Source organism: Myxine glutinosa, chromosome 2 (genome assembly GCF_964187855.1).
Source record: "Myxine glutinosa chromosome 2, kmMyxGlut1.1, whole genome shotgun sequence".
NCBI lineage: Eukaryota > Metazoa > Chordata > Myxini > Myxiniformes > Myxinidae > Myxine > Myxine glutinosa.
Genome location: NC_136262.1, coordinates 31,760,350 through 31,773,405, shown reverse-complemented (window position 1 = coordinate 31,773,405; position 13,056 = coordinate 31,760,350). Strand labels below are relative to the sequence as shown.

Genomic DNA, 13,056 nt, shown 5'->3' with positions numbered 1-13,056 from the left:
ACGGCAAAATTAGTTGTGCGTTGTGCCGCCGCAATGACGTCAGACGTAATCACATCACCCTGTCAAGTGACCAGATCCTCAGACCTCAGCTCTTATTGGTATACGTTTAAGTTAAGGGGACATGCATACCTACATACGGACAAACACTGTTCTAGACGGCTTTGCCCTATGGGCTACGCCGTAAAAATGGGGAATCAGAAGGAGGAGCCCCTTGTCAAGCTTATTTATACACCTACCCCGATGCATTGTGGGGCGGGAAGGGGTTTTGCAGATCTTGAATGATCAGCATGGAAATTAAAAGTATAAATTGCTTGGAAGGCGATAGCAAGCTGCTTGATAACGGAACACAGCCCTTGTTTGTCGCTGCTATAGTTCAATGCCATACTCGTTGATTGTAATGAGAGAAATTTAAATTAATAAAACAAATACGAAGATGAAAAATAATATATAGTTCCGTATTTTATTTTAACGCTGACGTGATTGACAAATATGTTTAATTATTTTGTCCAATCCGTACCTTTCTTGTACTGAAGGATAATTGGATGGATATTTGATGCTGATTGGATAGCTCGGCGTGACGTCATAAGGCGTGCCCTATTTAACTGAGAAATCGTTAAGTAATCTCGTTTTTACCCGAATTAAGTGTTGTCGTGAAGTTGGAGGGTTGTAGTAATAATACCAACATTGTTATAAAATGTCTGATAACGAAGAGAGGTTCGTGAGTATCATTCCTTTCGTAGATTTCTTATCTGGTCATTTTGTAACTTTTCTTCCAGCTGCATTCATTCCTAATTGTAACGCGTTCGTTTCCCGATGTATTTACAAAAATGCATTCGAATGAGCTTGTGAAAGCGGGTACATCGGTTTCCACAAGCTAATCGTGCAGAAGGTTCACGGTTTATTACCTCCGCCACCGAAGGTAGAGGGATGTTGTTTTCACGTCTACCTGTCTAATTGTCTGTGAGCACGATGTCTCGAGTCGTGGATGGATTCGGACGATATTTCGTGGAGAGGTTGGGTGTGTTACAAGGATTAATTCGATTTTGGTGAAGATCCGAATCCGGATACGAGGTTTTCAATAAATAATTTTTAAGTGAATTGTCACCATTGAGTGATACTGATCGGGCTAATATATATTTACTCGTGTGGTCACCCGTGGGAATGCCATGGGCATGGACGTGTGTGACACTTGGACATATTGATTTAGATGCTGCACCTGCACATTCCGTTTTACAAAATGGGTTCTTGCAATTTATCAGATCCACAAATGATGTAATCTACACAATTTATTTACTTCTGATATTAACATGTGAATGCATGTGTGCACATGGGAAATAGTTTGAAATGTGTAATTAAATCTCGTAAAATGTGACTTCAATAGCTCCTCTCCATCCCTCCCACATCATGCACACTGCACCGGGGAGTGGTTCACACATGGGGGGAGTGGGTCACACACACACACACACACACACACACACACACACACACACACACACACACACACACACACACGACTGGGTCTCGTGTGCGCACACACACACAGGGGAGTGGGACACACACACACACACATGAGTGGGTCACACACACACACAGGGGAGTGGGTCTCATGCACACACACAGGGGAGTGGGTCTCATGCACACACACACATGGGGGGGGGGGGGGGTCTTGCGCACACATATGGGGGAGTGGGACACACACACACACACACACACACACACACACACACACACACACACACACACACACACACACACACACGAATTATATAGATACACATCATTTGGCAAAGTTTTGGATGAGTTGGTGAAGTGACAAGAACACGCAGATTTGGTTTTGTTTCAGGTCTGAGATACAAACCGCGGATCCATTATTTTAGGTTTATGGAGTGCAAAATTAATTGCATTGAAATATCAGATTTTTGTCGAGCAGGGTGAGGTGTTTTTGTGGGTTCTTTTGTCATAAATTCGAAAGAATATTCTAAATATAAACAAATAATGCTCTAATATGCTTGAAAAGAAGTTCTCCAATGAAAAAAAACTTTTGCTCAAAACTTTACATTTGTTTTAATTACTGTCATCATAGAAATCAAATTAAATACAACATCAAACAGGCATTTTAAGGCCATTTTCCTTGCAAGAGCTGGGGTTAGCCTTGTGGTCCCCATGACCATCTTCTCCATTTTGCCCTATTTTCTGCATGTCCCCTTGTTAACCCCCTTGCCCGCATTTCTTCTTAGACCATCTTTAGCCAAGTCTTTCTCGGTCTTCCCCGTCCTCTACTTCCTTCTACATTCATTTCTATCACTCTTCTCAACCAGTCACTTTCATCCTTCCTCAACACATGACCAAACCATCTCAAACTTTCTCTTCACAGCATCCATCACAGGCTCTATTTGCATCATCTTTTGCAATTCATCATTTGTCTTCCTCTCTCTCAATGATACTCCACACATCCACCGAACCATTCACATTTCCACTCTTTCCGGCCTTCGTTGCTGCTCTACGTTCATTACCCATGTCTCGCTCCCATAAATCATAACACTTCTCACACATGCAGCATTGCAGCATACACCTTTCCCTTCAGCTTCAACGACACTCCCCGCCTCGTCAGCATGCCACTCAGTTCTCGAAACTTCTTCCATGCACATCTCACTCTAGCAACCGTTGCCAAGTCTGATCCACCTTCTCCATTCAGCATGTCTCCTCTGTGACAGTTTTCACACCTTCCAGCTTCATGCCGTCTCCAAGATCCAACTCGACATTTTCTCCATCTGCAGCTCCCTCTGTGCACACCTTACACTTGAATGTAGCTGCCACACTGGTTAATGACCCCTCTCAAACCACTACATTTTTGATGAACCCACTCAGCGCACATTGTACATTGAATGGAATTCACTCCGACACCCTTCCTGCACACAGCACACGGCCACTTCCCAGTTTTTTTCTGCCTCACCACATGCTTTACCACTTGCCATCACCTTCGTTTTTCCGATATTCACCTTCAGACCTTTTGTCTCCATACATTCCTTCCACTTGTTCATCTTCTCCTTCAGTCCATCCATACTTTCCGTAATCAACACCAGATCTGCATACAACAGCTCCCACGGTAAACCCTCCTTTACATTCTGAGCCAGCACCTCCATCACAGCTACAAATAGTAGTGGACTTAGTACCGACCCCTGATGCACTCCCACCTTCACCTCAAACTCACCACTGTTCCCGTCCTTCGTCCTTACAGCCTTACAGCTCTTTTGTACATTGCCATCACTACTCTGATCAACCATTCCTCCACTCCTAACTGCCTCAATGCCCATGTCACTACTTCATGCGGAACCCTATCGAATGCTTTCTCCAGATCAACAAACCCAAGAAACAACTTCTTCCTCTTCTCCATGTACTTCTCCTGCAACTGCCTAACAATAAAAAGCGTGTTTGTTGTTCCTCTCCCTGGCATAAATCCAAACTGCATTTTGTCAATCTTCACCTTCTTCCTTATCCTCCTCTCCAACACCCTTTCCAATACCTTCATTCCATGCTCCAATAACTATCGCTCGATACGAGCCACAGTCCAGAGGGTAACCTTTCCCCTTATATAGAGGGGCGAGGGTACTCTGTTCCCAATCCACTGGAATGCGGCCTTCTTTCACCACCAGATTGCAGATCTGTCATTCTCTTCACACCGCAATTTTCCGCTGCCTTCAACATATCTCCCACAACTCCCGGCGGCCCTCCCACTTTTCTACTCTTCATTGCTTTTATCGCTTCCTCAACTTCCTTCTCGGTTATCTTCGCTGCCGGTCCTAAAACTGGGTTACTCTCCATGTTGCCATCCCATTCGTTCTCTGCTTTCTACAGCATTTCCATATATCTCTACCATCTTCCTTTAATTCCATCTGGGTCCACAACGATTTGTCCCACTTCATCCTTCAAGCAACTCACCCCCATCACATCACCTCTTTCGCTGTCTGCTTTGCAATCCTGAATACCGCTCTCTGACCCTCTTCCGTATCAGAGCGGTATTCAGAAATCCAATTAAATGAAAAGCAGATATTGCATATAATTAAACAAATGATGTAATGATGAAAACAAATCCATGTCTGACGTATTGAACAAGGTTTGACATGAAGGTGTGACCAAGCAGCATCATGGTTTTGTCATCACTTAAACATTTGTCTTCATCTCGACCATGTGAATCACGAGTAACAAACATTTATTCAACACGTTTGATGCCAATATTGTATACTGTAGAGAATGTCCCACAATTGTATACCCCGGAGAATTCCCCACAGTCAAAAAGCATGTTCTGAGTGTTGAAAACAGACCAAGTGCCAAATTCAAACAGAATGATCAGGGCTCTGGATTATCTGATATTTGGGATACTATTCCACTTATTGGTTCATGAATAGTTGGAAGAAAAGCATCTGCGATGACAAATCGATGATTCCATTAATTTGTTAATCAAGTGTCCACTATCAGAACAAACAATGGTACAAATCAGTTCTATGTTAAACGCTGTGGTCAACATTAGCTGTGGTCTGAAAAATATCAGGTGATCCCACATTCCAAGACCACATCTTTGGTTTTGGATGCATACCTCAATACGTGGAGAGAAAAAAAAAGGGACCGTTTTTGATGGGAGAGAAGGGTTTTTGTGGGGGCGCGCCAAGTACCCACTGGATCCGCCCCCTGGTTCTAGTTCGAGATTCATTCTTTGAGTTGTACCTCTCTGTGGGATGGCCCAACTCGTGGTACAGGCGTGGGGCAATTGAACAGGGTAAATTTGGAAAGCAGAGAAGTCAATGGGAATGGAAAGGTTCAGGAATAGGGGACAACAGGAGATGGTGATTGCTTGCCATTTTAAGAGTGGAGAGAAGACCATTATTGGACAGACTCGGTGGATTTCAGTCGTGTGCAGGTGAGCATGAGGTTTTAGGTTTATATCTGAGTGAGTGTAGCCTGTTCGAATTAATGAAGGATATCGGTTAGATGAGGCAAGACTAGAAATGAGGTGATTGTTACTAGGCCACAAACTGTATGTAGTTTGACAGGAGCAGGTCTTGCTTCCAAGCCTCCTGTTGAGTAGTTTTGATTGTTGATCTGTCTTGTACATCACATGTGGTGGTGCTTCGGAATCACATTGTTGATATACATATCCCCGTGCTCTGCTCTCTTTGAAGCTTTGGTGGCGATGATGATGATGATGGAGGAAATGAGGTTGATTTTGGTGATTGTTGCGATGATGAGAAGGTATGGAGATATTTGAAGTTTGTGAGGAATTTAGCTTTCATGTTTATTTTTTTTTTCATGCTCAATTCTGATTAATTATTTACTTTTGTTGCGAATGATTGGTGCATGTTAGATTCCCACAGAAACGCTGATATAGATTGAGCAATTCCCTTTTAAAGAGCTTCGGAGCTTAAAATCACCATTCATCGAATGGAATCTGGGAAGCTCAAACCGGTGTTAACATTTGAGATCTCACTGGGATATGATTAGAAGTCGGTAGTCGATTGGTCCTTGTGGGTCATTGATTTTTCTATTCGTTTTCCTGTTTTCTTTTTCTATTGGCTGTCCTTTGTTTGCTCGTTCCCCACTGCTTCATCGATGGTGCACACCATCAAGCTTTTCCACGATCCTCACACTCACTGGGCCGAAATGCCTTGTTTTTCTGCCTCTGATTTTCTTGAAAATCTGGAGGGAATATCAAACGAGGGCGGAATAGTGTAAAACTCATAACAGCGATGTTTGACGACTGCGATTATCCTTTCCTTTCCATTACTGTGCTTGGATTTATCCTTGGTGTCCAAGTCCTTGGTGTCCTTGTGCTTTATACTTCTCCCTCCCTCCCCCCCTTCCCACGCCTCCTCCCCCCGGGCCCTCTCCCTTCCACACATCTCCCTGCTCTCGGATGTTGTGTTTGTGTGCTTCCCCTTCTCTCCCCATCTTGTCTTCCGCTCCCTCTTTTTGTGTATTTTGTTTGTCTGGTCGATTTGTTTGTGAAGTAAATGTTAGCTCTTTCACGAGCCTCGATTCAGTATACAAAAAAAAATAAAAAAATCTCTTGTTCAATGTGATACTTTGTCTTCAACTTTGCCATTTTTTTCTATTTTTTATTTATTTATATATTTTCAGTTATGAGGCAATCGAATTTAATCGATTCGGTTTTCAAATCTGAATCGGATTTGCTTCTGTTTTGATGCTCACAAATCTCTTCTCTGTGTGATACAAGTTGTCTTGTTTGATTTCGCTCCATGGTTTGTTGTTTTTTTTCCATTGGGGGTGTCTTGCAGGATTTGGTTGAAGTGGTCACCCCATTCAAGGAGCAACAGCCGAATAAGGAAAGAGTTAGCACTCCGTTCATTACCAAATATGAGCGCGCTCGGGTGCTGGGCACACGGGCCCTACAGATTGCGTGAGTTGTGCTTCATCACCAATTTGTACTCTCGGGTTGTCGATATAATCTACCTCACCACTTGGTGCGCATCTTGTCCCTTCACAGAATGTGTGCCCCTGTTATGGTTCAACTGGAAGGAGAGACTGATCCTCTGCTAATTGCTGTGAAGGAATTGAAGTAAGGAGATTTCCTTTCACCTTTGTGTTACAATGTTGATTGTGCAACAGATAACCAGATTGTTCTATACCATTGGTAAAATCTATTTGCTTTGCAAAACCCAATGGACGTCAGTATTACAGCATCGGAGAGGACTGGCAGAATAGGCTATTGGTATGCACACTCTGCGCACACCTCTGAGCTGTCTAACCAGTTTTAATCCCGACCTAGCTATGAACTGTCATCCTGTTGTTTTTGAAGTGTGTGGGTGTGCGTGCTATCACTGATGTGTGCCACTTTACAACTGTGGGCAGTTATGACCGAGTCCCAAGCCTTGCACTATGATACAACCCTGCTTTGATCCTTTGATCAGACACATGTCCCATGCCATCTTCTTTATAAAACGGAATTCAGAATTTGATTTAATAAATTCAGTGGCACATACGTGTGCGTGTGCGCGCGCTCTATCCTTCGGATCGACCTTAAACTGCGTGTACAATCTGCTGGCTTTTGGTGGATGTTGAATATCCTATGATTTATTTCACGACAACTACGTCAGCAGCTATCCCTGCAACCCTGAACAATTGCAATTCTTACTGAAATCTACAGGGGGCACCATCAGCAGCACAGCTATGTCCCCAGCAAATGCCCACCCACAGCTGTACTGCATGTGAAAGAATAAGTTTAACAATAAAGATAGACACTAGCTGACTATTATGAAATGATCAAGAACCTGATAATTCTGTAGATTTGAATAAGTGTCAGCACCGGGTGTGTTTAGGATTTTCTGAAATTTAACATGCTGGCCGTCCAGCCCTGGAAACCAGCTTGGAGATGTGATTAACTCAACAGTTGTGGCTGATAGTAGGTCAAAGGAGCGCCGAGGACTGCACCCTCATTGAATGCAGATGTAAACTGGGGGACTTGTTGATCGTTGAAGTGTTTGCACCTTATGAGCATTGAACATGATATATTACACTTGAGTGGTGTCTTGGTTTTAGGCCAACCATCCATGGCCTGCTTTGTTATGACATAAAGATAGCTTTTTTGTGGCGTTTTTCCAAACTCTTCAAATAACAAAACTAATGATGATAGCATAATACTAATGTTTACAAAGCAATATTAATACCTTACTTATTATAACATACCAAGGGTTTTTTTTTTTATAACATACCAATACCAACTTATAACATACCAATCAATACCTTATTACCCCAAGGGTTTTTTTTTATAACATACCAATACCAATACCAACTTATAACATACCAATCAATACCTTATTACCCCAAGGGTTTTTTTTTTGTTTTTTTTGTAATACCTCTGCCACCAAAGGTGGGTGGAGGTTGTTTTCACCCCTGTCTGTTTGTCCATTTGTGAACAAAATATCTCAGTTGTGGATGGATTCGGCTGAAATTTGGCAGAGAGTTGGTGTATGTGACAAGGACGAAATGATTAGATTTTGGGATTCGGATCTGGCTACTAGAATTTTAAGTGATTCTTCACCATTGGGAGATTGGGCCAAAAACGATACATTGCAGGATATCTCAAAAAGTTGTGGACGGATTTGGACGAACCTTGGTGGACAGGTTGTGTCTGTGATGAGGAAGAATCTATTCAATTTTGGTGAAGATCCAGATCCAGCTAGTAGAATTTTTAAGTGATTCTTCACCATTGAATGACATGGCCAAACAGGTGGAGGTATGCTCTACTGAGTGCCGTTCTAGTTCCTCCTTGAACAAAAACTCTTCATGTTTATAAATATCTGATCGTGCCATTTTAGTGGGAGCACCTCTACCAGAAATAGATATTGTAAACCACAAACATGTATGATTACCTTTTTAAACAGTCGCTAATGCTGTTTATAACATTATAAACCACAAACGTGTGATTACCTTTTTTTAAATTTGCTAATGGTTTAACACCAAACTGAAATAAATTTGGAGGAATCCAGACATCAGTCTATGCTTATCAGTATCACGTCGATGAATACACTTGATCAAAGATATACTGTCTATATACTCAACAAGGGTTAATAACACGACTCTTCCTGCCGCTTTTGTGGAGTTCTTCCAAGGAGTTTTTCATGGCATTTTTCCAAAGCCGTTTCTCATTACAAAAGTAAAAGCAATCTGATCAGAGGTTTTTGAGGCTTTTGTGTTAAAACAATATGGTGGCCGAACCACGTGACCCATGACATCATTTTTTTTCCCTCCGGCAATTTATTCCTAGATGACGCTCAAGAAATTTCATCTTGATTGGATGAAGTTTTGTATTTGTCGAATTGACGTCATAATGGAGGCACCTACAAACATCATTACTCCCGCCAGGGAGTAATGCATTCGATCATATCCATCCGTGTGTGTTCGTGTTTGTGAACAAGATATCTGGAAAAGTTCTGAACGGATTTGGATGAAAGTTGGTGGTACGAATTGCCCTTGGGATAAGGAAGAATTGATTAGTTTTTGGTGAAGCTCAGGATATTATTCCGGATCCAGGAATTTTTTGAAGGATTTTTTACCATTGGAAGATAGGGCTCAGCAGCAGCCACCCATGGGGGGAGTATGCGCTCTACTGAGTGGCGTTCTAGTTAACATGTTATGCCTCATTGTAAAGAACTCTCCATGGGGAATCAATTTTTTTCTGTGCAGCTCTTTCGGAGATATGGAGGTCCAAAGTTTTTCGGTTTTCCAAGATGGCGACAGAACCACGTGACCGATGACATTTTTTTTTTCTCTGCAAATTTATCCCGAGATGACGCTCGAAGAAATTTCATCTCTATTGGATGAAGTATTGTACTTGAATGATGTCATAATGGAGGCACCAATGACGACATATATTATTCCCCATGGAGAGTTCTTTACAATGAACCATGTCAATTTTTTCTATGCAGCTCTTTTGGAGATGTAGAGGTGCAAAGGTTTTCAATTTTTCCAAGATTATGCCCATACCACGTGACCTATGACATCATTATTATCATGAAAAAAATTCTACACGAGCTGCACCTATGGTGAAAATGTCCTGTCAATCGGACCAATGGTTGCAGAGAAAATCCTATTTATTCTGTGCAGACAAACGGACTAAAATGCAAACCCTCTCTGGCGAGTATAATAACACTTATGATAGCATAATAATGATATTACGAAACGATATCCCTACTCACCAAGGCGTTTTATGACTTGGGATATAAAAGTGTTCATTTTCAGGTAGCTGACCGGATGCTTACACAGCCAAATGAATGCTTCCAGGGTCCAAGAGCCTCCAGCGACTTGTGTGGGACCAGGGACCTTGGAATTTCTGTATTTAACCCTGAGAGCATGGACAAAAACAACCAGATGTTGACAGTGCAGGTTTGATGGGCATACTGGCATCCTCCTGTGTTGAAGTTCCTTTCTAAGTAAATTCATTGTAAACCAATCGGATGTTTTCTTACTTAGCAGGGGACAGTTATGAGTCTCCCCACCATAGGAGTCTTTTGTTGGGCTGAATGACCCATCCCGCTGTTTTGATGTCACCCAGGCTTTGAATACTTCCACCATTTTGCAGGCACTTTACAAACACTTGTTTTAATACTTTAAGCAGTGATTGAGATGTTTGTGTAGTATGCACAGATGTGTGACAGTGTTGCTCAGTCATAATTCATCCTGTTGCACAAAAATTAATCCTCCCCCCCCCCCCCCCCCCCTCTACCACACTCCACCCTGGCCAGAGCACGGAAGATCCCCATGATTGTGAGACGACACCTCCCGGATGGGACTTTTGAAGACTGGAGCATTGATGAGTTGATAATTTCAGAATGAGACATTTACCGACGAAAATTGCCATTTCTTTATCACAGAATCGGTTATTTGTAGTTCACGTTCATTCTCGTCATTAATTACTTTCTTTGCATGGTTTTGTTTATAGCATCAGACTTGAATAATGCACTGAACTGTGTACCTTGAATTTGGTTTGTTAGAAAAGCTTTGTTGAAAACATTGTTGGGGTTTTGTTGTTTAAAAGGCTGTATTTCATTTGAAATGAAAGAAAATTTTGATTGAGGTACATCTTGTGTTTGTTCAACTGTAGTTTTATGTACTCGTATCGTGCTCCTCATTCTTGCTGTTTCGGTTATATTGACTTGTGCAGCCAGACCAATTTTACCTGATTGACAACTGTTGCTGATGCTGTTCGTAGGTGCCACACACAGAGTGCAATCCCTGTCCTATATCACTCATGGTTGTGACTATTTTGAGTGATAATTGTCATGCTCTAGTCTTACTCCATCTTGGAACTTTCATCTAATGCAGGAATCTTTCAATTTGGCCACAACACATAATCCCCCACCTTTATTGATGAATTTTGAATGGTATTGTGGGATATACATATTTTTTGGCTGCAAGTGAATGCAATGCAATGAGATTGGATAGGACGGTGGATTTAACATCAGTGATCCCCTCCCTGCCTGTGAAGCACTAGGAAGGTGGTTCATTTTTGGCTTTTGTTTAGTTTTGTTTTCTGGTGAGACCAAGTTCCTTTTCTGCTTTACTAATCTAATAAAAGAAGAGGTTAATTGGCATGTAATTTGTTTTTCACTGACAATGCAGAAGGCTTACCTTCTATTTGCCATGAGTTCATCTGATCCATGAACTCTCAAGGCCAATTCACATATGAAAAATGCTGAATGCATTTGCTGAAAGCAGTGTGCTGATTTTTTGTGTGCAGTGTGCTGAAATGCAGAGGATTTTCCAGAGATCACTGATGAAGACCAGAAAAAGCACAGGGCCCAGAACACTGCCATGAGGAACTCCAGCCTGAACAGGAAGGGGAGATGAGAGAAATCCATTCAGGGCCACACGTTGACTAAGACCAGAGAGGAAGTCCACAAGCCATGCGTGGAGATTCCCATGGATACCATGAGAGGAGACTGGTGAGCAGGGCGGGGTGCCAGACAGTAACGAAGGCACGTGATATGTCAAGGGAGACAGCTCTGATTTCCTGTTTGGCATTGAGGACCTCCATCCATTAAGACAGCAGAAGCAGCATGTCCATAGGAGAATGACCTGGTCTGAATCCAAATTGATGATCGGAGATCAAGCCATTGGAGAAGAAGGATTTGATATCCGAAGCAATGATGGATTTCATGACTGCTGATAATTGGGAACAGGCTGATTGGTCTGTAGTTGCAAGGATCTGTTTTTGCAGCTTTAAAAAAAATGTAAAGCGGAAATGTTTGCTGATTTCCAAGATGATGGCAGATGACCTTGAGCAAAAGAAGGTGAAGAGAACAGAGGGTGAGATAGAGCGGCAGATCAGGATTTTAGGACCCGTGGGCTGATGCCGTCTGGTCCAGTTGTAGAATCAGTCGAGGTTTGACAAAAACTTCACCTTGTCAGGAGAGGAGGACACAGAGTACAGGAGCACCTGGGTTCGACTGGGAAAGGTGGGTACAGAGATGGGTTTGGGACAATATTTTGAGGCAAACAGAGTTGAGGCATTCAGCTTTGTCACGTGTGGTGTCAACTGTTGTAGCCATTTGAGGTAAGTGAAGGGATGGAGGGGGAACAAACACCATCTTCTTGTGCAAACTGCTCCAGTTCTCCCAGATTTGAAGGGTGCCTTCTCCCAACTGCTGTTTTCAGATCTCCCCACAGGTGTTCAATGGGAATTAGATCTGGATGCATTGCTGGCCACTTCAGAACGGTCCTGCGTTTTGTCTTGAACCATTCCTGGGTACTTTTTTGAAGTTGGGGTCATTGCCCTGCTGCAAGACCCATGACCTTTGACTGAGACCCAGCTGTGACACTGGGTTGAACATTGCGCTCCAAAATGCCTTGGTCATCTCCTGATTTCATGATGCCATGCACACATTCAAAGCACCCAGTGCCAGAGACAGCACAGCAACCCCAAAACATCACTGAACCTCCTCCATGTTTGACTGTCGAAAGTTTTCTTTTCTTTGAAGGCTTCATTTTGTTTTCTGTAACAGAGATGATGTGCTTTACTGAAAAGCTCTAATTTAGTCTAATCTGTCCACAGGACATTCTCCCAGGATTTTGGCTAGTTCAGGTGTTTTGGCAAACTCCAGTTGGGATTCATTATTTCTCAGCAGTGGGGGCCTCCTGGGTCTCCCACCACAGAACCCCCTTTCATTGAGCTGCCAACGGATGGTGTGAGTTGAAACTCATACCTTTTGTCTGAAGGTCAGTTTGAATCAGTTTTTCAGTTGATTTGAGGTGCTTTCTCCACCATTTGAACAATGCTTCGCTGCAATCTTCGATCAAGTTTTCTCTTGCGGCCATGTCCAGGGAGGTTGGCTACAGTTCAATGGGCCTTAAACTTCCTGATTGTGTAAAGTGGACACAAGAACATCAATGTCTCTGGAGATTGACTTGTAGCTTAGATTTTCCATGCTTGGCTACAATCTTGTCTGACAGACAATTCTCTGGTTTTCTTTCTTTTCTCCATGCTCATTGTGGTACACTGACACAAAACAGTAGAATGACTCCTTTTCTTCATTCAAACTGCTT

At 42.5% G+C, this 13,056-nt stretch overlaps 1 protein-coding gene across 2 annotated transcripts; it reads left to right on the top strand.

The window, feature by feature from the left end:
• The first annotated feature begins 633 nt into the window (after nucleotides 1-633).
• On the top strand, nucleotides 634-11,105 carry LOC137422654 (DNA-directed RNA polymerases I, II, and III subunit RPABC2-like). 2 transcript variants are annotated; one of them, XM_068109358.2, is made up of 5 exons: nucleotides 634-714; nucleotides 5,178-5,247; nucleotides 6,291-6,412; nucleotides 6,500-6,571; nucleotides 10,257-11,105. In XM_068109358.2, the coding sequence occupies exons 1-5, from the start codon at nucleotides 695-697 to the stop codon at nucleotides 10,345-10,347; spliced, it is 375 nt and encodes a 124-aa protein (XP_067965459.1). In that variant the 5' UTR covers nucleotides 634-694; the 3' UTR covers nucleotides 10,348-11,105. The 2 variants fall into 2 exon arrangements, with proteins under 2 accessions (XP_067965459.1, XP_067965457.2); XM_068109356.2 differs by lacking the exon at nucleotides 634-714 and adding an exon at nucleotides 4,714-4,915.
• The last annotated feature ends 1,951 nt before the right edge of the window (nucleotides 11,106-13,056 follow it).